Genomic DNA, 21,765 nt, shown 5'->3' on the forward strand with positions numbered 1-21,765 from the left:
TCTTAGCACATGGTCCCTCTAATACCCTGTGTGCCATCCTATATTCTCTCATGCACTCAGATACGTGTAGTGTACACATGGAAATTCTAATTTTCTTCTCTGAATCTGTGCCACCCTCACCCACTACTTACTACCTGGGGCATTTGGTAGGCCTGGCCAAACTCCTAGATCGAAGCAAATTGAGAAAGTCTTCAGGTTAACTCAGTTTCCAAAATGTTCCTGCATGCTTAACTTCACATGCAGACTCCCCATAAGTACTATGCACAGAGGTATCAAAATCAGAAATCTGGACTTGAATCCTTTCTTTCTAAAATTTGTTTTGGTTTTCTGATACATGCTTTCATGTAGCTCCCAAGCTGCTCTGTAACTTGCCACTCTGAGTGATGGTGACATCATCATCCCACAGGGCTGGGGACCTAGATGAAATGGAAGAGTGAAATGATGATAGCCTGCCAGCTGCTGGAGAAGGTTCCTCTCTCTGCTTCCTGACTGCTGAGATGTGAACTGCTGTGCTCTGCCATGATGGACTGAAACAGTGCATCCACGAGCCAAAATAAGTCTTTCATCCCTGAAGGCTTTTTTTTTTCTCATGTGCTTTGTTTCAGTGATGAAAACCTAACAGGAACATTCAAATTGATAAAATTATTCAAATCACTCTCTTGTCACATAACAGCCTTTGAAAACAATATAAGAAAATCTGCTCACACCTCATTGTGACCATCACTTCTGATATCCAGACAGCGATGCCTCTGGCCTAGCCTACAGCAATGCTCCCTGTTCTTTGGGTCAACATTCTTACCTGCGCTGCAGGCCCTGCCCATGGAAGCCAAGGGCTCAGACATCAGCTATTTTCTGATTAAAACCCTTTAAAGTCTTTATGCTCAAAATAAGACCCAGTTATGAAATCTTGCTTGGTGGTGCATGCTATTCCAGCACTGAGAGAGGCTGAGGCAGGAGGCTGGATTGTGTGAGGCCAAGCTGAGTTTCTTAGGAAGTTTCAGGATAACCTGGAGCTACAAAACAAAAAGAGATAAACCAGAAGCTTCATCACTCTTCTCCTCCCTTTTATACTTCAGCCCTGGGGACAAGCATGACTCTATGCTCTCCATTCCTCCCTGGGGCTCTCCAGCTCTGCCCTGGTGTCTTGAGCTGCTGTTCCTTCAGCTGGACCATTCATCCCGCTGCTCCTCATCGACCTCCATACTCTCATTCTGCAAGTTATTGCTCAAGTGTCATCTTCTAAAAAATGTCATTCCTGACCTCCTTTCCTGGTTCCTTTTGGTCCACTGGAGTATTTCTCTCCAGCGGGAATGCTCATTCCTATTCTTTCTCCTTGTCGTTAAGACTATGGACTAGAAGGATGTTGTTTACCTAAATTGTCTCCCTGACTTAAAGTTGGGCTTAGTAAATATTTGTTGAGTTACTAAATGCTCCAATGGGAAATCCTGTAGCAAGGTTCTCAGAAGGCTACCCAGTGCCTAAGTTATGGTCTTCAGAGCTGAGTCCGAATACAGACTCGAAATCATTGGTTCCAGGTGTTGTGTGGCACAGGAGGGGTGCTGGGATTCCATAGTACTGATGTGGCCATGATTTCATCAATGTCAGCTTTACCTGGGATGCTTTGGAAATGCAGACTCACTCCCCTGCACTGGCTGGTTTTGTGTGTCAACTTGACACAAGTTAGAGTCATCAGAGGAAGGAGCCTCAGCTGAGGAAATGCCAGCGTAAGGCATTTTCTCATTTAGTGATCAGTTGGGGAGGGCCCAGTCCATGGTGGGCTGTTGGTCCTGGGTTCTATAGAGAGGTAGGCTGAGCAAGCAATGGGAAGCAAGCCAGTAAGCAGCTCCCCTCCATGGCCTCTGCATTAACTCCTGCCTCTGGGATTTTGTCCTGCTTGAGTTCCTGTCCTGACTTCCTTCAGTAATGAACAGCAATGTGGAAGTGTAAGCTCTTTCCCCCCCAACCTGCTTTTTGGTCATGGCACTTCAGCACAGCAATAGAAACCCTAACAAAGACACTCCCCTCAACATACCGAACTAGGGTCTGTGCTTTTAGGGACCCAGGAGATTCCTGTGCACCTTACAGTGTGAAGTGCCTTTGACCACTCTGGACTCCTCTGCCTGCACTGGGGTCTGCAAATCTCGGAGACAGAAGTCAGGAGTCATGTTTTCCATTTACAGTGCAACATGCAGCAGTATTTGTATCCTCTCATGCCTTATGGTCTCCATTACAAGACCTGGCTCATTATCTTCTAAATGATATCATAATGACAAAGCAGAAAGCCTTGGACAGAGGCAGCTTCTTGTCTACGATCTTTGAAATTTGAGAAATTAGTAAGCAAAGATGGAAGTGAGCCATGGTACAAAGGGGGATGGACAAAGAGGAAATGAACTTCTAGAGAGAAGAATATGCACACACACACACACACACACACACACACACACACACACACACCACAGTAAAGAGTAGTCTCAGAGGTAACTCAGAGTAATCTCTCAGTGATAGCTCATATTCCATGAGGGGGAGGGTCCCTAACATCCAGTCACAGTGGTTTTCAATCCTATTTGCATATCAGAATCCATGAATTGCTTTGAGAAGTCCCATACTAGTCCAGGCCTTCAAAACCACCGTATCTAATTGGGTTGCCTGCACAGGACCTGTATACGATGGCACAACCTGAACATTCCATCTTGGATGAGGAAGGACTCATGATTTCCCCTTTCCCTGAGGAGCTTACAACAGTCAGTGGCTGATGGGGAAGAGAAGAGTCATTTTCTTCAGTGATACTGAAGCTACTGATGAATTGCACATGCTCTGGTAAATAAGCCCACAGCACATGCATGCTCATGCAGGCAAGCCTTACTAAACTCAGTGGGTCAACAAACAGACCAGAGCCATGAAAGTAAAAAGGGAGCTTATTGGAAAGAAGAAGGGGTTCAGTCAGAGTGGGAGCGGAGTGAGAGAAGACAATGAGAGTGAAAACACCCAAAATATATATAATTACACGTACATTCTATGTGTGTGAAGTCACCAAAAATAAATTAATAAAAAAAACTGCTATCAGATTCTCTGTGGGATGAGCCAGACATTTATGGGCTACACAGTGCTGTGGTTCCACTCGGCTTTCAAAGCACACACCAACTCCCTAACCATGTTGTTTAAACTTCAAATCATATTTAGGAGATGTGGGTGGACCAGAGTGTCCGAGTTTCTATCCCCCAAGGGAGGTTGGCTTGCCTGGTCCAGCGACTGCGTTTTTGAGTCTCCAGACTCCAATTCAAATGTGCAGACTGGGGAGAGAATTAAGCTTTGAGGATTTGGCGGGAGTTAAATCAGCGTGGAGATGGGATTCGTGTTGCATGCAATCATCACTCAAATGCCATTGTCAATCAACCATCTTAACTCTGCTGTCTGCTCTTTTCTGGAACAACCAATGAAATCCAGAGGGCAGCCCAAGGCATCGGAGAAGGACCGAATAGAGAAAAACTAGTACTCACTGAGTACCCACTGTGGCCCAAGCACTGTGAAATTATACTACTTCAAGGAGTCCATTTTTGTGCATGTAGTACAGATCCTCTCAAACTTTGTCCTACAGTTGTTAAAGGGAAATTATTCTGTAAACCTTCTTAAAGTGTGATTAGGGCAGATGTTATTTAGGATCATCGCTCTGGGAATATGTACCATTTGCCAGGAGCTACAGTGGGGAGAGAGAGGGAGTCGACATAAAACGGCATGGGCAAGTGGGAATTTATAATGAAGGAGATGGTCGGTGGGTAGAAAGTGACCAAGAGAAGCCCCAGGGGTGGAGGCTGGCTGAGATGATTGTGTTAGCCAGACGTCTGTTACTATAACGATACCTGGGGTAATCAATTTATAAAGAGGGAAGGCTTGCCATGGCTCAGAGTTGTGGAGGTTTTACCCCATGGGGGCTTTTGGGCCCATGCCAGACAGCCATCATGCCAGGGGACATGTGGTAGAGTCAGTCTGTAACCTTACGGCAGCGAAAAGGAGAAAAGAGGAGGTGACGGTCCAACTGTCCTCTTTAAGAGAATGCTCCCCATGGTCCAAGCTTTCCCTTTAGGCCCCTACTTAAATTTCCCGCTCACCCCCTAATAACAACACAGGCCTCCGACCCACTCTTAAACATGTGAGTCTTTAGGCGACACTCAAGGCCTAAACTGTATCACCACCTAGACAAGGATCAGACATCTCCCGGAGGTGGTGGAGGATAACTCAGTCAATCATCAGATCTGAGGATGGAAGAAATCTTGGGAAACCAATTTAGCTAAAACTGAGGGTCATGAGGGGTTATACAGAGGAGCCTAGAAGAAACCCGGAGACCCTAAATGTTGGCTAAGCAGAGACTGTCATGCTGACGAAGTGGCAAGGCTTGGATTCCTGCCCAGGTCTTCCCGCCCCTGGATTCTAAGCTCTTTCCAAGCTGCCACACTACCTCCTACCTAGAAGGGCGAAGCTGTCGCTGGTGCCCAACAGCTGTCGGGAGAAGAGCAGCTGGGCCCAGGGAGACAACGGAGGCCATTGTAAAGAGAGCCGAATGGGCAGAGGGAAGAACAGGTGTGTGGCGTTAGGGCCAAGGAACAGCTTGTGAAAGAATTGACCAGTGACCGTGACTGACAGCAGAGGGGAGATTCAGGGATTTTGCCTTTGGTTTTCATCCAGAAGTTTCCCAGCTCTTGTTTCTTTGGAAACATTGCTCATCCTTAACAATGACACATGATGAGCATGTGCACAAGCTGCTTCTCCAGGAGCTACACCCCAAGGGCCCTCCAGCCCAGCTCTCTACAGTTTACATTGTGCGTCCGTCCACATGCAATCTCGGCATTCGGTGCTATGACCATCACCTGCTTTTCACGTGAGACTCAAAAGCCAGAGAAATCCGGGGACTGTCCCAACTGCCCAGTTAGACCAAGACCAGACCCCGAATGGCCTGCTGACACCCCTGACCTGTCAGGGAGGACTCCCAAGTTTCACACCTGACTAAACCTTCCGTGATGACTTCGTAGGCAGAGAAAAGGGGGACTCTGTGGGAGCTGTCTGCGACCCCTCCAGCCATTGTATATATAATTCTGTTTCTTTCAAGGAAAGAAACAGGATCTTAAGGTCACCCAAGGAGAGATAGCCAGGCATCAGGCTTCAGTACCCAGACTAGACAAAAAAAAAAAAAAAAAGCACAGAGGAGATCCATCAGCCTGGCCTGGGAACTCACAGGCTGAAGACACCACAGGGCTGGTGGTCCAAGACTAAGTCATTGTCGAGAGAGCACTGCCACCTTGTGGCATTAGCTAGGTACTGCACAACCCCACCTACCCAGGATGAATTCCTGCAAATTAGAGCTTTGCTAGTTTTCCTCTCTTTTATTGGCTCATAAGATAGGACTGATAGCACAGGCGTTTACTCTGATAGGAGACATGGGAATCAGGCATTTGTGCAAGGAGAGTGAGCTTATATTTTAATAAATTGGTTAAGAACCTTTTTAACTGGAAGAACTGGAAAAGACCTCTAGAGTTCATGGCAACAACTATGTATAAGAGAGCTGAGGGTGCAGGTCTGTTGGTAGAGTCCTTACCTAGGAGTCCTGAATCCTTGGGTTTGATTCCTAGCACCGAATAAACTGAGTGGGGTGGTAGGAGGATCAGAAGTTCAAGGACATCCTTAGCTGCAATGAGTGTTCAAGACCTGGGCTACATGAGACCTTGTCTCAAGTGTGTGTGTGTGTGTGTGTGTGTGTGTGTGTACGCACATGTGTAAAAATTTGGCCAACTTTCTTGCTACTTAATTATAAATAAATACATAAGTGGAAAAAATCAGTATCTCTTTTACCTTTGAGAAGAAATGTGAATGCATGTAATTGATGTTCATTTTGCTGAGCATTTGGATGCACAGCCCCTTTCCTCCCCTGAAAAACTGTTCCATGGAAGTTTTGTAGTCTTTTACTATGAAGACAGTCTGACACTTTGAAGACAGTTTGCTGGTTTATTTGTAACAATAACTCACATCTATTTGGCAAGGCAGGGAGAGCAATGTTTCCCAGAAAGATGGCATGGGTCAGGGATAGTCTTCTACTAGACCTAAATCTGTTAGTTAAAGCACACTGAGCACAATGACTCTGAATCTGAAGAGATCTTAGGAGGCAAATTTCATATCTCATATTATTAATATGTATATTGAGGCTTGACCTAAAGACTATATACATATATGCTGGAATGAAAGGTGTGTGACACCATGACCTGGCTCACACATTTTACACTAAAAGGAATACAGGCTGGAATTCGGTACGAGTGGCCCTGGGCATTCCAGGGGTCTCAGTCCAACTCTTGTTTGCCTCTGCTATTCATCTGTTTTAAATGAGCTTTGACTGAAAACTATCTGCTTGCTAAAGGCACTGCACAAAGTCCCATAGGCGCGGGGGCTCCTATAGCACACACGCATCTCTTCATGGGTCCTGAGGCCAGAAATCTGAAGTCAAGTTCCAGCTAGAGGTGGTGTCTGATGAGGCCTGTGCTCTGGAGGTGCAGACAGCAGTATTTCACTGTGTGCTCACATGGTTTTCCTTGCTGCATGCACGGGAGAGAGGCAAGTAGCCAGAGTCCTTGCTCTGTAGTACCTCCTCCCATAAAGGGACCATTTTGTGGCATTAAAATGTCATTCTCACTTAATCTCACTTCCTTGGAGACTTTACCAGGGTGGTTTGGTTTTTGTTGTTGTTGTTTGGTTGGTTAGTTGGTTGGTTGGTTGGTTGGTTTGGTTTAAGTTGGAAGGAGATAACTGAGCCCATACTAAACATTTTGGTTAAAGAAGAGACTTTTCATAGTCTCAGAACCCTCTGACCTGATCAGAATCCATTGAGATCAAGAAGACAGAAAACTTGGACAAAGAGTGTTGTCTGTCCCCATGGCCACTGAACAAGGGGGCAACAGAGACTCTGGTCATGCACGCCACACGAGTGCATATATGGAGCCTTTCACCTAACTGGACTGCTTTTGAAAGGAAAATTGAGAAATCATGGTGGCATCTAAGTTTTCTGGTTAAACTTCAGAAATTTTTTAAATCCAGAATGCGGCTGAAAGTGGATATGCATTTGAATTTCATTAAAACGCAGAGTTGAACTGTGTTGACTGTAAGTTGGAGTACAGACTTATGTCATATGGAGTGAGAGAAATGGTTTAGTTCTGTGGTAAGGACTTAGAGAGAATCTGAATGAAATGCCAGCGTGTGTTTATAACCCCTATTATTGTTATGTCTAATTGCATTTGCGTGGGTGCAATTGTTCAGTAATTTCTACTTTGACTTCTGAGTCATGTGCAAGCCCAGCTTAGACCCTGGGATTTCTTTGCTGCACTCTCTATCCACATCCTCGGCCAAGTGTCCTCCCTGGGTCCTGGAGTGTGGCCCAGGGTCGTCTTGCCTGCACAGCACCTGGTTCAGAACATACTCCAGAAAAGGGTGTTGTGGGAAGGCTGCTCCCATTCTCCTCTGCCTCACTCTGAAAAATGACCAAACAGGACTCTGGTTTTTGTTTTGTTGGGTTTTTGTTGTTGTTTGTTTTATTTTGCTTAGTTTTTTCAAGACAGGGTTTCTCTGTATTGCCCTGGCTATCCTGGAACTCCCTCTGTAGACCAGGCTGGCCTCGAACTCACAGAGATCCACCTGCCTCTGTCTCCTAAGTGCTGGGATTAAAGGCGTGCACCACCATGCCCAGCTAGGGGAGTCTGTTTTCTGCAAGCTTCTTCTGGGTTGTGTATATGTGACCTAATTTTCTGCATCTGGAGAACCAGGAGGCAGACCCAAGTCTACATGACCATCCCCTCATCGCCAGAAACTGGCCTATTCAGGTTCTTGGCTTTATAGGATGTGCTTTCTGTCTCTCACAGTGCCTGGGCCATCTGCTTCTTCCACTATTAGACTTCCAGTATGGCCTCCATCACCCCGTCAATCTGCTTTACTTCCCTCTAGGACAGCAGGTCTTGCACAGGACTATGCACCTATTATATCTTGATCCTGAATTGCTGACTCTATGGAAGGTGCAGGTCTACATCTAAAGGTGACTGGGGGCCCCTTCATTAGTGTCACAAACCCAGAGGCACCTGAGCTCTGCAGGGAACATATGAGCTGGAACAGGACCATATGTGTTCTGGGCAAAGGGCAGAGTTGGACCGAGCTCTGCAAACAGTCACTGTGGAGAGGAAGACAGAGCTGTGGGTCCACATCTCCTGACAACTGGATGGTTAAATAATTGCTTTAATTTTTTAAATATTGGCAATGAGTTCCAAACCATTTGAAATCAATCTTTAATCCAAATCTCATATAACCAGGGATGCATTTTGAATGTTGGTGCTGGTGGCTGACTCAGGGAGTACATAACCTGCATGTTCTGCTTCAATCTGTATGGTCAACTCGTCATTGCTGTCATCTTATCTCACCATAGGGGACATGGAACAAGGGGCAGAATAAGTCATCGATGCCATTACAACTTAGTAAGTGCTATTTGAAAATTGGCAACCTCAGATGAGTTCCCAAAAACCATTCCCAGGGCTTTGTCTCCTTTTATTGTAAGACTTGGTTCATGTAGGACACAGCCAAGGTTCATATCAGTAGTCCGTTTCAGTAAACATTTTATTTCCTTGGTGAGCATATGCTACCTTGTTCAAGCATACAGCATCCTCATTGATTCATAATGGCATCTTTACTCTGGGGTTCCGATAACTGAGGTTGGAGGGAGTTACTTTTCCAGGGCCTCTTAGTCTACGTGTAGATGACTGTGACCAGTACTCCTTCCATGGAACCTAGTATCTGGGTCCAGCCTAATGTTGGACTCAACAGGACTCTTGACGCTGGTGGATAAGCATCTGGCATGGCTCTGGGACTGTTGGGAAGTATGCTAGGGCATCTTCCTGGCCAGGGGCTCAGTCCAGACTTGCAGAGGTAGGCTTGATTGTGATCAGCCTTTTGAAGAATCTCACTGGGTTCAGTTCTGCTTGCTCTTCTGTGGAGATAGGCACTGCCAGATTCCTCTACAGACCATCTCGCTGTGCAAGGCATAGTTGATGGCGTTGATTGTGGGCATGGTTTTGGCAATGAGGGCGGGTACCTGTTGTGTTGGAAAAGCCCATGAAAGATGCTTTGAAGCCTCTACTTCTCTCCCAGTCCCATTTTATAACTTGTCCCCCTTACAACTGCCAATCATTTGTCCTCAGCTTGATTCTTCAGCCTCTGAGCCTTTTCTGGTGGATGTCTATAGTTCATAGAATGTTGCAGAACTCCCTACCACATCCAACCCAAGGCCAACACACCTGTTCCCAACCTGGATGTCAATCACAGCCCCTAGCCCTAAAGCACATGCTCACTATAGGTCTAGCTGTCTCTGTCATCTCAGTGTGGTCCAAGGGGTGGAGCGGAATGGAACAAAAACATTTTCCACACTTTGTGAATATTTAAAGGAAGAAAGAGGGAGGAGAAAGAAAGAGAGAACAAGTGAGTGAGTTAGCAGAAAGCCAGAAGGCATGATACAGCAAGACAGACAGATGTGAAGATGTAGTGTGGAGAGTTCTTTGGGCTTTGGAAGGGTCTGTACCATCTGCAGTTTGGGAGAGATGAAGCTCACATCTGCGATGGCTGCATATAGGTACAGGAGGGCATAGGGGCCCCAGCCCAGCAGCAGCATCCTGCCTGGCAGAGTGGTGTTCACCTAGGAAGAAAACATCAGAAGAAGCATCTGTTCACTCCAGGTGGCCATAGCCGTGCAGAGGCAGGGATGCTAGTACAGACTGGGCTCTAGGAAGGGGCGGAACCAGCAGAAGATCTTGGCATCATGTGAACTCTTTGCTCTTTGAAAGGCTGTGTTGCCTTAAGCCTGTTATTTAAACTACCCGACCTCAATTGCCTTGTCTATAAAATGGTAAGATACAGCTGAGTTGCCTGGAGGTAGGGCCTGGGGGGCGTGGATAATGAGCTTCCTTCCAGGTCTTTGTTCTTTAGGAAGAATCTTTGACTCTCTGACAAGGTACATAGGGTACCCAGGGCTGAGCTCTCCTCAGGCCTAGAATGAACTCACTATCAGCAGATGCAGTCACTTCATGAGATCATCGTGTCTGGGCTCAAAATTTTTCACACTATCAGTATAACCAGGGAGTGGAACTGGAAAACATACTGAGTGAGACCCAGACCTAGAAAGAAAAGCATCACACATGTGATTCACTCAGATGTGGATCTTAGCATCAAATCTTTATATTTGTGTGTTGAATTTGGAGTACCTGTAGAATATAGGAAACTGGAAAGGGACATTTTGAGGTGAAGAGGAAGATCTAAGGGAGGGGGTATAGTAGTGCATCAATGATATGAATGAAAGGGGAGAAAAATGGGGAGGGAGAAAAGTGGGGAGAGGTTTGTGAGTATAGCTGGGGAGGAGGCGGGGGGGGGGGTGGTGGTGGTAGCTAACACTAAAGATGTTTGAACAAGCCAAATGGAAATCTACTGTTTTTAAACTTCATTCAGATAAGAGACTTTAATCATCATAGGGCTATGCTCCTCCCAGAGGCCATAGCTTGCCAAAGGAAAAGCCCAGTTCCAGGTGTGGGATATCCCCTTGAATTGGTCATAGGTGTCCTGGAAATTCCCCCAAACAATACAGGCTATTGCCATTGTTCTTAGTTGCCCACAAGAACTTGATCGCAGTACGCTATTGATGAAGATGCCATACATGTTGGTCATAGCACACAGGGATATCAAGTTGGTATTGACACTGCTCCATGATGGCTAATTTTCATAGTACTGGAAGGTGCTATGCAGGCAGGTGGGGACAAAAGTCATTAACAGTCTTACCCAGCTGTGAACCTTGTGAATTACAATAATGACTGGCATGGTAAGATATGACCGTGGGTGTAATAATGGCACAAAAGTTACAGGGGTAACCAATCACTTTCTGATTGGATTTAAGGCCCATTGTACAGGAAGAAAAATACGCATTGTACTGTAAATCCAGTCAAGAACCCATTGTTGAGGAGCTCATAGGCCCCAGGGGTGAACCTACAACTATTATTCTGGAAGATGGGGTACAGACTGTTAAAGCCCGGGCTCATCGAGTGGGAGTGTTCATGAGCTCCACCTCTAAGAAGCTATGGGCAGTTGAGGACTTTGAAGGGTGTGGACTTGGGTTGGCTGACTGTTCTCCAGTAGATGGTCCTATGTGTGTGAATATATGGGTAGCACACATTGGGGCTGGTGAATTAAGTTATTAAAAAAGAGGACATGAAGCTGGGGATTCAAGAAGTAGGGGTTGATCTGAGAGGAGTTATGAGGAGGAGTGGGGGTTGAATATGATAAAACTACATTGTATGAAATACTCAAAGAATTAATAAAAATATTTTTCTAATGTTGAGGTGATCAATGTGGAAGAGAACCTAAGAGGTGATGCTCTGGTCTCCAAAATAGGATACATGTAGCTGGAAGTTTTCCTGTGTCCCGCCTGGTCCACAGCCACTCAGACCAAAGTAAATACACACAGGCTATATTAATTAAAAGTGCTCAGCCATTAGCTCAGGCTAACTACTGATTAGCTCTTACACTTAAACTCAGCCCATTTCTGTTCATCTATATGTCTCCATGTATTCCATGGCTTTACCTGTGTGCCGTTACGTGCTGCTCCCTGGACGGCAGACTGGTGTCTCCTGACTCAGCCTTCCTCTTCCCAGAATTCCCCTTGTCTGCTTATCCCTCTTATACTTCCTGCCTGGCTACTGGCCAATCAGCATTTTATCAAACCAGTGTACAAAAGCATTATTCCACAGCAGATACAAGATTCTTGTCCCAGTGCAGCCCTCAACCTTTTAGCTAGATCCACAGATGAAAGTAACCTATAATGTTGTTTTCTAATTCATAGTAATAAATTTAAGTGGCAGATTGTCTCAATAAAAAAGAATATTTTTATGCACTGAAATTGAGCACTGAGATTTGTTGAAGAGTTCCAGGTCTGGGTTTTGATCCATCTCTGCTATTACTAAATGTGTGGCATTTGGTGAGTTTGTGACTCAGCCCAGTTTGTGACATGGGAGTCATAAAACTTTCATTCATCAGAAAAGATTCACAAAGATGGAGTGAAAATACATATAATGTCTATAATATCAATATTTGCTTTCATTAAAAAAAAAACCTTTGCTGCTTGTTGTGATTCATCTGTTAATTTTTTGTAGGTAGCAGAGTCAAATGAAAATCTCTGGCAAGGGAATTTTAATATAGAAATTCTGAAATGGCCAGGAGGTCTTATTTCAAAGCATCATTTTTCTTGGACAAATGTGCTTGCAGGTGTGATTTTATGTGGTGGGTAATAGCCTGTGACTGTGATTAAATTAAACATCTCAAAGCAATTTAAAAAGCAGCATTTGAAGAGTTCTGCAATTTAGTGCCAAGCCTCAAATCCCTAGGGAGAATGGAGTGTAACAGCATGCATGATGTAATGTAGGAGCCTGGATCTCAGGGTTGCAAGGCCTGCGTGAATCTGTCTTGTTCTGGCCCTTGCTGCCTAAGCTCTGGAAATCTGAGCAACAGGAGGGTGTTTTCTAGCCCTAACAACATATTCCCTGTGCAAGCTGGTTTTTCTCAGGATTCTTGCAAACACAGAAAACACAGACTTCTGCTGTGTCATGCATGTTTCCAGAGTCTCTGAGAGGATCAAGAGACTCCTGCTGCTTCAGGAGCTGGCTTCTTACCTGCAGATGACCACTCCTGGAGAATTTGTGTTCCATGAGCTGGTATGAAGTGAGTGTGATGAAGAGGGGTACAACAAAGTTGAAAAAGGCCATGATGAAGAGGAAACTGATGATGTTTCTATGGGTAAAGGGTAGAGAAACAGAGGTCAAACTCCAGGATGCCAGCAGCCCAGGATCCAGCAGCCCAGGATACCAGCAGCCCAGGCCCACCGACATCTGTGCTGGACAGTGAGAGGTGTCATCCCATCTTAGAGAAGAGTAGTTGCTCCTGTACCCAGCTAAATTCTCCTCAGTAGTCAGGAGCCATAGGTATTCCTGAAGTTTGCCTTTGGGAACCAGGAGCTGAGATAAAGAAAGGATTTCTTCAAGCTCAAATGCTCAGCCTTGCTGTCTTGTTTGTTAGCTGAGGATAGATGGGATTCTTCAATTTGGAAAATATGTTCACTAAATCCTGGAGGTATTGGTGGGCCAAGAGGAAAGACTATCCGAGGAAATCTCTTGCATTGCCTAAGGATTTGAAAATAACCTATGGATGACAGAGACTGGATACCATCTCTTTAAGAAATCAATAAAGGGAACTGGAGAGATGGCTCAGAGGTTAAGAGCACTGGCTGCTCTTCCAGAGGTCCTGAGTTCAATTCCCAGCAACCACATGGTGGCACACAACCATCTATAATGAGATCTGGTACTCTCTTCTGACTTAACAGGCATACATGCAAGCAGAATACTGTATACATAATAAATAAATACATCTTTAAAAAAAAGAAGTCAATAAAAGGGGCTGGGTGTGGTGGCTCATACCTGGGAGGTCAAGGCAGAAGACTTGCCACAAGCTCACTGCCAGCCTGGCCTCTAGAGTGAATTTCAGGCCAGTCTGTGCTAATGTGAGATCGTGTCTCAAAAAATTAACAGTCGCAGAGTCATTAAAGGGACCACAGAAAGCCTTGAGGAGATGGGAGGATGACCAGAAACAAGTAGAAATCACCAGGATGCAGATCCTGACTTCATGAAGAGATACATTCACTAATGGGAAGTATGAGGAATCCTTGTTGGGTGATGTTCTGCGGGACATTGGGACCATCCAAGCTCACAGGTCAGTTTCACCTGAGAAGCCTATTATCAGGTGTAAATGCTCCAGAAGTCTGCATTGTCTGTAAAATGTGAATGCAGTGTGACTGTGCCAGAAACAAGAGGTGAAAGAGGTGGGAGGCATGGTGCTAGAAGCCATGTGACCAGTCCCCAAATTGATCCCTGATGGATTTTCTAAGCTCTTTCTCCCCAGAGCCACACAGATAGTGTGGTAGTAGAAGAAAATTCCATGGTTGTGGAGACTGCATGCATTCAGCCCCTTCTTATCAGGGATTGGCCCACAGTAGGTGCTGAGAGAAGATGGAGAACATGTCTCCATGCTGGGAGGTCCCTACCAATGCAAAGCCCTGACATGATTTGGATATGTTGATCTAAGGGCATGGGTGCCTCCCAAAATCAATGCATTCTGAGCCAAGATAACTCCATGTACTGAAGAGGGCCAAAGAGTAGTAGGGCTCTGTGATAGTTATGATCAATGCAGGCCAACGACCCACTGTATAATCATCCTTTGGATTTCCCCAAACGTTGACATTGTTCCAGTTGGGTTTTCATCTGGAACATCCTTCTCACAGAAGCTTAAAGTCAAGATCCCTGTGGAAGGGAGCCTCAAAGCTACAACTTTCATCTCACCTGTCACGTCTAGAATAGTCCAATGTACAGCATGTCCCCAAAGGCTCATAGTCATAGTGGCCCCAGCCCATCAGGGGCAGGGATGCCCAGAAGGCAGATGATAGCCACACAAACATCACCAGGGGGATGGCCGTGTTCCATGCCAACTGTCTACCTGCACAAGATAGAGGAAAGATAGGTTGTAAAGAGATAGGTTGACTACATGGAAAAGAATAGGCTTTGTAGCCTCAGAGCATCCCCAAATCCCTAGTCCAATAGTAATAGCATGGGTATCTTTGAGCCTCAGTTTTCTCCATATTGAACAAGAAGCTCTCTGCCTTTGAGGACTATGATGAACAAAAGAGATCATGGGTAGTGATGGTCTTCTCAAATATCCTAAATCATCTTCAGAGAACAGAGAGGAGGAGGGAGAGAGTGGAAACAAAAGACAGATGTGTCTTCCAAAGCCAAGGTTAAGGAAGAGATATACATAGTAGTTCCGATAGAGGCAGGGTACTTGCTGAGAGGCAAAGTGTCTGCTCCACAATGCTCTACAAAAGCTCAGGGCCCTAGGTGCTATCTCAGTTCTACTGGCAGAAGCCATTGTCCTGACGGTCTCTTAGGGTGTGGTGTGATCCAGCTGTGGTCTTGCTCCCAGTCTTCTGTAGCCTCATTACCGACCTGACTTCAGCACATCTGTCCCAGCTATCCTCATCTGTCTGTGGATTACTTGTTGATCCCTTTTGATCCCAGGACAGAAGAAAGGGCTCCAGATTGGCTTGAACCAGCAAAGAATAACAGGTCTATAACCTCCCTCACCCCACATCTAGCCTCTCTTGACATCACCTCAGATGGACTTTGCTTGAGTGTGCTTCCCTGCTAAAGATAGGTTGTGTCCTCAAATTCAGGTGCTGAAGCTATCCATTTCCAGTGTGACGGCATTTGAAGGCAGGACTTTGGGAGGGCATTAGTCATGAAAGGGGAGTCCCTGGTGAGTTTAGTGCTCTTTTAGTATGGATTTTTTCTAGGCTGCACCGTGTGCACAACTCTCATAATGGTATAGGGAGAGACATGAGAGCAATGACCTTGTGGAGAAGTAGTTTGGTGAACATCTGCATACAGGAACTGCATTAAGCAAGACTGGATGTGCTGGTACACTGATCTCAGACTTGAGAGAAATAAAGTTCTATTGTTGAAGCCATCTGCTCTTCGATGTTCTGTCATAGCGGCCCAGGCCCACTAAGGCTCTCTCTACTCCAACAGAGAGCATGGCCCACTGCTTGGCCCACATGTGGCAAAAGCCTTTTTGCATGAAAAATGTTTCCAAGATAAAGTGTTCACTGTTACCCAGGAACGGAGTGGATGAGCCTGGCCTTCCTCCTCTCTAGTCCCTATCTTTATGCTGCTCTGCTGCACCCTCCAAGGCAGGAAGGGATCTGATGTGAAGGCCTGGTGGGACTGGAGGTCAATTACAGAGACATCTCTCTCTTTCTCTCTCTCTCTCTCTCTCTCTCTCTCTCTCTCTCTCTCTCTCTCTCTCTCTCCTCCCCCCCATGTGTGTGCACACATGCCTGTATGTTTATGTGTGTATATGTGCGTTGTGTGTGTGTTGTGATGATCCTGGGGATATTTGGAACAGGCAGTATGGAAGCAGTAAAGTGGCGGCCTCAGGGTCATGTTGACAGGAGAGGCTAACCTATCATCACTCGGAATAAAAAACAAGGCAGTTTTTCACCGAGAGAGGCTCCTGATGCCTGAAGGTTAGGCTGTGGTGGTCATGGACCCAACAGGAGCCTTCATGCTGAGAAAATCCACCACACAAGACTTGGACTCAGTTGAGAAGGGGAACAACCACCTCTGGAGACATCCTGGCCATACTCAATGCCAACCCTAACTAACTCTATTTCCTGGGCACACAGGGCTAGTTGCTTACCTTCTATATGCCTCTGTTTCTTAGGCTACACACTGGAGGTTTTCTGTCTAGGTCAGTTAAACACAGTTCCTCAAAGTATGTTTATGTACCTCTCTCCGGTAATGATAATGCTGTGTGTTTTAACATGTATTGGAATTTAAGTACATTACACCTGTGATTTCACAGATATCATTTAAAATAAGACATTAAGAAGAATAAAAATTATGGGTTTTTGTTGTTGTTTTTAGACAATGACTTGTGTAACTCAGGTTGGCCTTTAATTCATTAAGTAGCTGAAAATGACCTTGAACTCCTGATCCTCCTGCCTCTAACCCCCAGTGTCAGTATTATAGGCATGCACCACCATGCCAGGATTTTGTGGTGTTTTTGCTAGATCCAAGGCCTGTAGATGCTAAGTAAGGACCCTACCAATTGAGCTATATAACCAGATCCTAAACTAAGTTCTAAAGAAAACTGGGCATGGCATAGTAATCACACTTGTAATACCTAGTTGTTGGGAAATGGAGACCGGAGGACCAGGATTTCAAAGTCACCCTGCCTTCATATGTAGAGCAAGACCAGCCTGAGCTGCATGAGACTATCAGAAAACAAAACTAAGGAAATAAAACAAAACCCATAAAACTAAAAGAAAAGTTTGACATTTTTAAAAGTAACTACTTGTTGGGAAAAAAATAACAAGCAAGGGTTAGGGACACAGCTCACTAGTACAGTGCTTATCTGGCACACAGGAGCCACTGGGTTGATCCTAGCATTGCGTGAGCCAGGCATGGAAGTGCGCAGCTGTAATCCCAGCACTCATGGGGAGTTGGAAGCCAGTTTGAGTTACCAGAGATCCTGCCTCAAAACAAAATAGAACAAACAAAAAATGACAGGCAACCACAGAGCAGGTGGCACACTGATAACACATCTAACAGTAAGCCTTGGGGAATCTAGACCTGGATTCATCTTTGTGTGGCTCTGCCATGGACCCATGAAATGGCAGGGTGGGCACACACACACACACACACACACACACACACACACACACACACACTCACTCACTTACCCTCCTTCTGTCCTCCAATTTTATCTGACTGCCAGGACATTTTCTATGTCCATGATCTCATCTGATTTTCAAAATGAATCTCTGAGGTCTTGCAGAGAAGAAAACTAAGGCTCAAAGCCTTGAGTCACCAAGGCTGTAGCAAGGGCAGACTCAGTCTTTCTAATGTGCGTCTCAAAGCAGGCTTGTCCACCCTCCCTCTCCCTCTTTTTCGGAAATGAATGGCCACAAGTTGTGTGCATGTACCTCCCTCCCACCCACACTCTCTTGTTTGGAAAACACTGAGCTGAATTGAATACTGACCACCCCTCCCTATCTTCTATCCTCCTACACTCTGCAGTGACCCTACAGTCAGGGGCCCAGACACATACGGGTGCAGTAGTGGTGGTAGCGACCCCAGGCAATAGCTGCGCTGCCACAGATGCTGGCCAGTGCCGTTGCAAACCCCTGGAAACCATGAGCCTGGCAGCCCTCTGAACCATATGGCCAGCGCCTGTGGGAAACAATGAGCAGAGTGACCCTTCCCTCCAGTCTTTCCACCCCACACCTGCCCGGGGGGAACCTGGAGAGTCCCTGGACGTTATCCCTGCTCCTGCAAGGAGGACCTTATTATCAGTGTCTTCCCATGATGCAACTGGGGCCTTGGGGTTTAGGTCAGTGGGCCAATGAACCACCATGGGCCAAAGGGTCTTTCTGCATTCAGATGGAGACCATATGTCTCCATCACAGGTGGGTAAACAGAGGCCAAGAGAAAAAAAAAATTACTTATCCAGGGTACCACAACAGATGAAGACAAAGCCAGAGGTAAACCCCCAAATCGTTAGACTCTCATCCCCATGGCAAAGCAGAGGAAGACGCTCTTATTCATCCTCCTTCAAAGAGGAGGAATTCTTTTTGAGTCAGGCTCCAAAGACATCTTTGCAGGCCACATGCCAAGACCCTGGTTTACACATAAGGTATTAGAGTGTGGTATAAATCATGTTTGCTTTACCAAGCACCTATTTAGGGCCTACCAGAGAGTGTTGGTTCAAGATATTTGTAAATAATTAAACTAGTACATCCAACAAAACATATGAATTAGGTTGTAATATGTAATTGACAGAAGTATCCCAGGACTGGAAATGATGGAGCAAGGACTCAAGGCCAGACCACATGAATACAGGGCTCAGGTTCTGAATCCCTCCAGCCCACTGTCTCTTTGGTCAGGTCTGAGCAACCCCTGCATTCTAGACATTGGCTATACCTTCATAAATAATCAGGAATTTGAGTTTAACTTAATTTGGCCTGTCTAACCTCTGACCTTGTGACAGTTTTCTATAGGTAGAAAGAAAGACTTTGGTCTGCTTGTCCATGATGTTCCAAGCAAGCCCCCAGAGCCTGTGGAAGGGGAAGGGGCTGGTACCGGAGGAGGCTGGATACAGCTGCAACAAGGGCATTCAGGCTGATCCCACTGTCGGCCAGGGCCAGGCTCAGTACCAGCAGGTTGCTGGGAGTCCGCAGATCTGGAGTCTTGCAGAAAGAGAAGATGGTCAGGCCATTGAGGCTGAGGCCAGAGAGCGCTGAAAGGAAGGGTGAGGGCTGGTATCGAGGCTGGTATCGAGGTGAGGCCCATGTGGGTATCAGAAGCAGGGTCTGGGGTTGATGGGGTTTCAGTAACCTTACAGATTCCACCTCAGCAACCCCTCAGCACAGCTTTTCAAATGCTACTCTGATGGGATGACCCCAGGCACTAAAATCTGTGGCTCTCCCTGTTCACTGCCTACTGACAATCTAACAGGAAGATGTATGAGAAGACCGCACAGCCCCGTGTGGCTCATGCTGTGACAATTGGTCACTGACAAGTGCTGGACAAGTGGGGGGCCAGGCACCCTGGAGAGCCTGTTGCGTGGGTCCTTTCATTCAATCTTCTCTCCATGGCTCAGTGATGCCAAATAGCGAGCGTGCACTTACAGTGCACATAGGAAGTGGCAGAGCTAGGGACAGTCTCAAGTCTTTCAGATTTCAAAACGCCTCCTTCAAGGGCTGTGGGGCAATGTCAGGGAGGGACCTGGAGAAGAGGATCCAACTTAGAGCACAGAGTGACCAGGACACCAGGCAGCAAGGTGAAATGGCAGGAGGGATTCTCTAGCAGCAGAGAACTGACTGGTTTTAGCTTGGTCACGCTCTTGCTGTTCCTTGAACTTTCTTAACCTTGGCTTCTTGTTTCAAAAGAGAAAGAAAGCTGGGCCTGGTGGGCAAGATACTTAAGAAGCCGAGGCAGGAGAATTACAAGTCTAATGTCAGCCTATATAACCCTACCTCAAAACTAAAAAGCAAAAACCAGACTAGGGATATAATGCAGTGGTAGAGATCTTACCTAGCTTGTAGAAGGCCCTGGGTTACATCCTCAGTTATAACTTGCTCTCACTAGAAAGGGGGCAGGGATGATGGAGAGGGAAAGCTTTTCCTTTAAAATTGTGAAGGTCAGAGCATGGAAAAGAATTCCAGAAAGAGAGAGAAGCATATGTAAAGATGTAAAGTAAAATTTCCCAGCATATTAGAGGACCAGAAAGCAGGCTAAGTTCCCAGGAGATGGGGCCTACTCAATGGTGTCCACTATCTGTAGGACAGTCCTAGTGGCTGGCACTCCCTCCCCATTGTCGGTCCTCAGCATGTAAAAGAATGTACAGATTCCTCTTCTGGGTCTGGTTTGAATGAAGACTGTACCCCATCAGCCTGGCTTCAGGAAGGATTCTATTTCTGTGCTCACTGGGGATCTTAGAGATTCTAGCTTGAGGCAGGTGTCTCTTGGGCCTAAGTAGTTGCTGTTGGAGAAAAGCCTTTGGTTGTAGGACTAGACCTGGTGGATGTAGTGGCAGACTAAGGCAGAGGTGGCAGGGCGATAATGAACTTAAGTTCCCTGGATGTCTATTTAGACCATGACTTTATACTAATGATTCAGCTTAGCCTCTGCAGACACACATTATAATGATTACTTTGAGGGTCAGAAAGCTGAAATGACTTGATATCATCCCAAAGAGAGCAGGTACCTGAGCTGTCAGTCTCTGGAGACTTCTGGGGGCCTGGTCTAATATGAGAGTCTTAGCAAAGTTTCTGGGGAGTGGATTAAATTTTCTCTTGGCTTGAGGGATATGAAAAGTCTAGGCCTGGTCCAGTTACCTCCTGAGCAAGTATCTTCTGCCAAGTGTCTCTCTCTTTGACCCATGCCTGGCTTCTTTCCCCTGGCTCCTATGCAACATGCTACATCCTGAGGGGGCTGTGAAGAGAATAAGCCCTGGATCCAGACACAGAGGAGAGGCAGCCAAGATGATATGCCCACTCCACAGCTGTGGCCTGGGTTCTGGGGACCACTGGGCCCTCACTCTGCCCAAGGTCGTGCTTGGCTCACCTTCCATCAGCAGCACTGTTCCCACAGCCAGCACCTCGAGTTCCCCAAAGCCAGCAGGCAGGGCTCTGGGCACTGCCATCCTTGGACTCCCTCTTTGTCAGCTGCCCAGCTCTTTTCTGGCTCTCTGAAGCCAGGCTCTTCCTTTTTAAAGGGCCACCCCACCTGCTGGCACATGGGGATTACTACGGTAGCCTTAGAACACCTTCGGTTTTTCTCACCCTTCTAAGTCTCCCACTTGGCTCACACAGAAGGAATCCATTCAGTAGAAGGACAGTGCAGCCTTTGTGAAGCTGGAACGAGCCCTGCCTTGTTCATTTCAGCCCACTAGGCAGGATTAAGGTCTAGGATCCAAATGGTGTGTAACTGAAAGCTGAATTGGGAAAGGGTTGCATAACCCAGGGAGGGAAGTGGAAGAAAGGATTTGAGCTGCAGCTGTCCCTGAGAATTGGAGAGTAGCCAGCCCTTCTATGTGCATAGTTGCTGACAAGCTGTGTGTGCGTGTGCACGTGCGTGCGTGCATGTGTGTGTGTGTGTGTGTGTGTGTGTGTGTGTGTGTGTGTGTGTGCAAGTTCATTCACGGAACCAGAGGCATGTGCAGGGGGAAGGAGAAGGCTTTTGAAGTCCTGTGCTGTCATAAAACAAATGTAGACTGGGACCAGACCCTGAGCTTCTGGCTCCGAATCTGCCATTACTGGCTCTCTGTTCTGCACTGCAGCCATTGGGTCATTATCTTTTCAACTTAGGCATTTGTGTGCCATGCCCTTTCCCAGCTAAGTGCTAGGGAATGGTTGAATCCATTGTGGATTTAGACTCTGGGGCTTCACTTCCTATTTCCCATACAGACTTTGAGCTATGCATGCATAAAATATATCAGGATGAAGGATGATTTGCACTCTTTCAAAGTGCCTCAGGACTCACTAAGAACTTTGGCTTCTATACACAAGGTCTTAGTACAAATTGTATCCCGGTTCACAGTGAAATC

At 46.3% G+C, this 21,765-nt stretch overlaps 1 protein-coding gene across 2 annotated transcripts; it reads right to left on the reverse strand.

The window, feature by feature from the left end:
- Positions 1-6,601: 6,601 nt before the first annotated feature.
- On the reverse strand, positions 6,602-20,876 carry Rgr (retinal G protein coupled receptor). Of its 2 annotated transcripts, XM_052734371.1 has the most exons (7): positions 20,784-20,876; positions 18,798-18,954; positions 17,767-17,888; positions 14,442-14,595; positions 12,723-12,840; positions 9,593-9,706; positions 6,602-9,109 (listed from the first exon to the last, which is right to left on the reverse strand). In XM_052734371.1, exons 1-7 carry the CDS (start codon positions 20,860-20,862, stop codon positions 8,987-8,989), a joined length of 867 nt encoding a protein of 288 aa, XP_052590331.1. In that variant the 5' UTR covers positions 20,863-20,876; the 3' UTR covers positions 6,602-8,986. The 2 variants fall into 2 exon arrangements, with proteins under 2 accessions (XP_052590331.1, XP_052590330.1); XM_052734370.1 differs by having other exon boundaries at positions 8,992-9,706.
- Positions 20,877-21,765: the final 889 nt, after the last annotated feature.

Source organism: Peromyscus californicus, unplaced genomic scaffold (genome assembly GCF_007827085.1).
Source record: "Peromyscus californicus insignis strain IS unplaced genomic scaffold, ASM782708v3 Scaffold_12__1_contigs__length_115047231, whole genome shotgun sequence".
Taxonomy (NCBI): domain Eukaryota; kingdom Metazoa; phylum Chordata; class Mammalia; order Rodentia; family Cricetidae; genus Peromyscus; species Peromyscus californicus.

Coding starts and splice junctions, on each gene's coding strand:
- Rgr (XM_052734370.1), bottom strand. CDS start 20,862: ATGGCAGTGCCCAGAGCCCTGCCTGCTGGCTTTGGGGAACTCGAGGTG. Junction 18,955..20,783: donor AACAGTGCTGCTGATGGAAG/GTGAGCCAAGCA, acceptor CCTTCCTTTCAG/CGCTCTCTGGCCTCAGCCTC. Junction 12,841..14,441: donor GACTATTCTAGACGTGACAG/GTGAGATGAAAG, acceptor CTTTACCCATAG/AAACATCATCAGTTTCCTCT.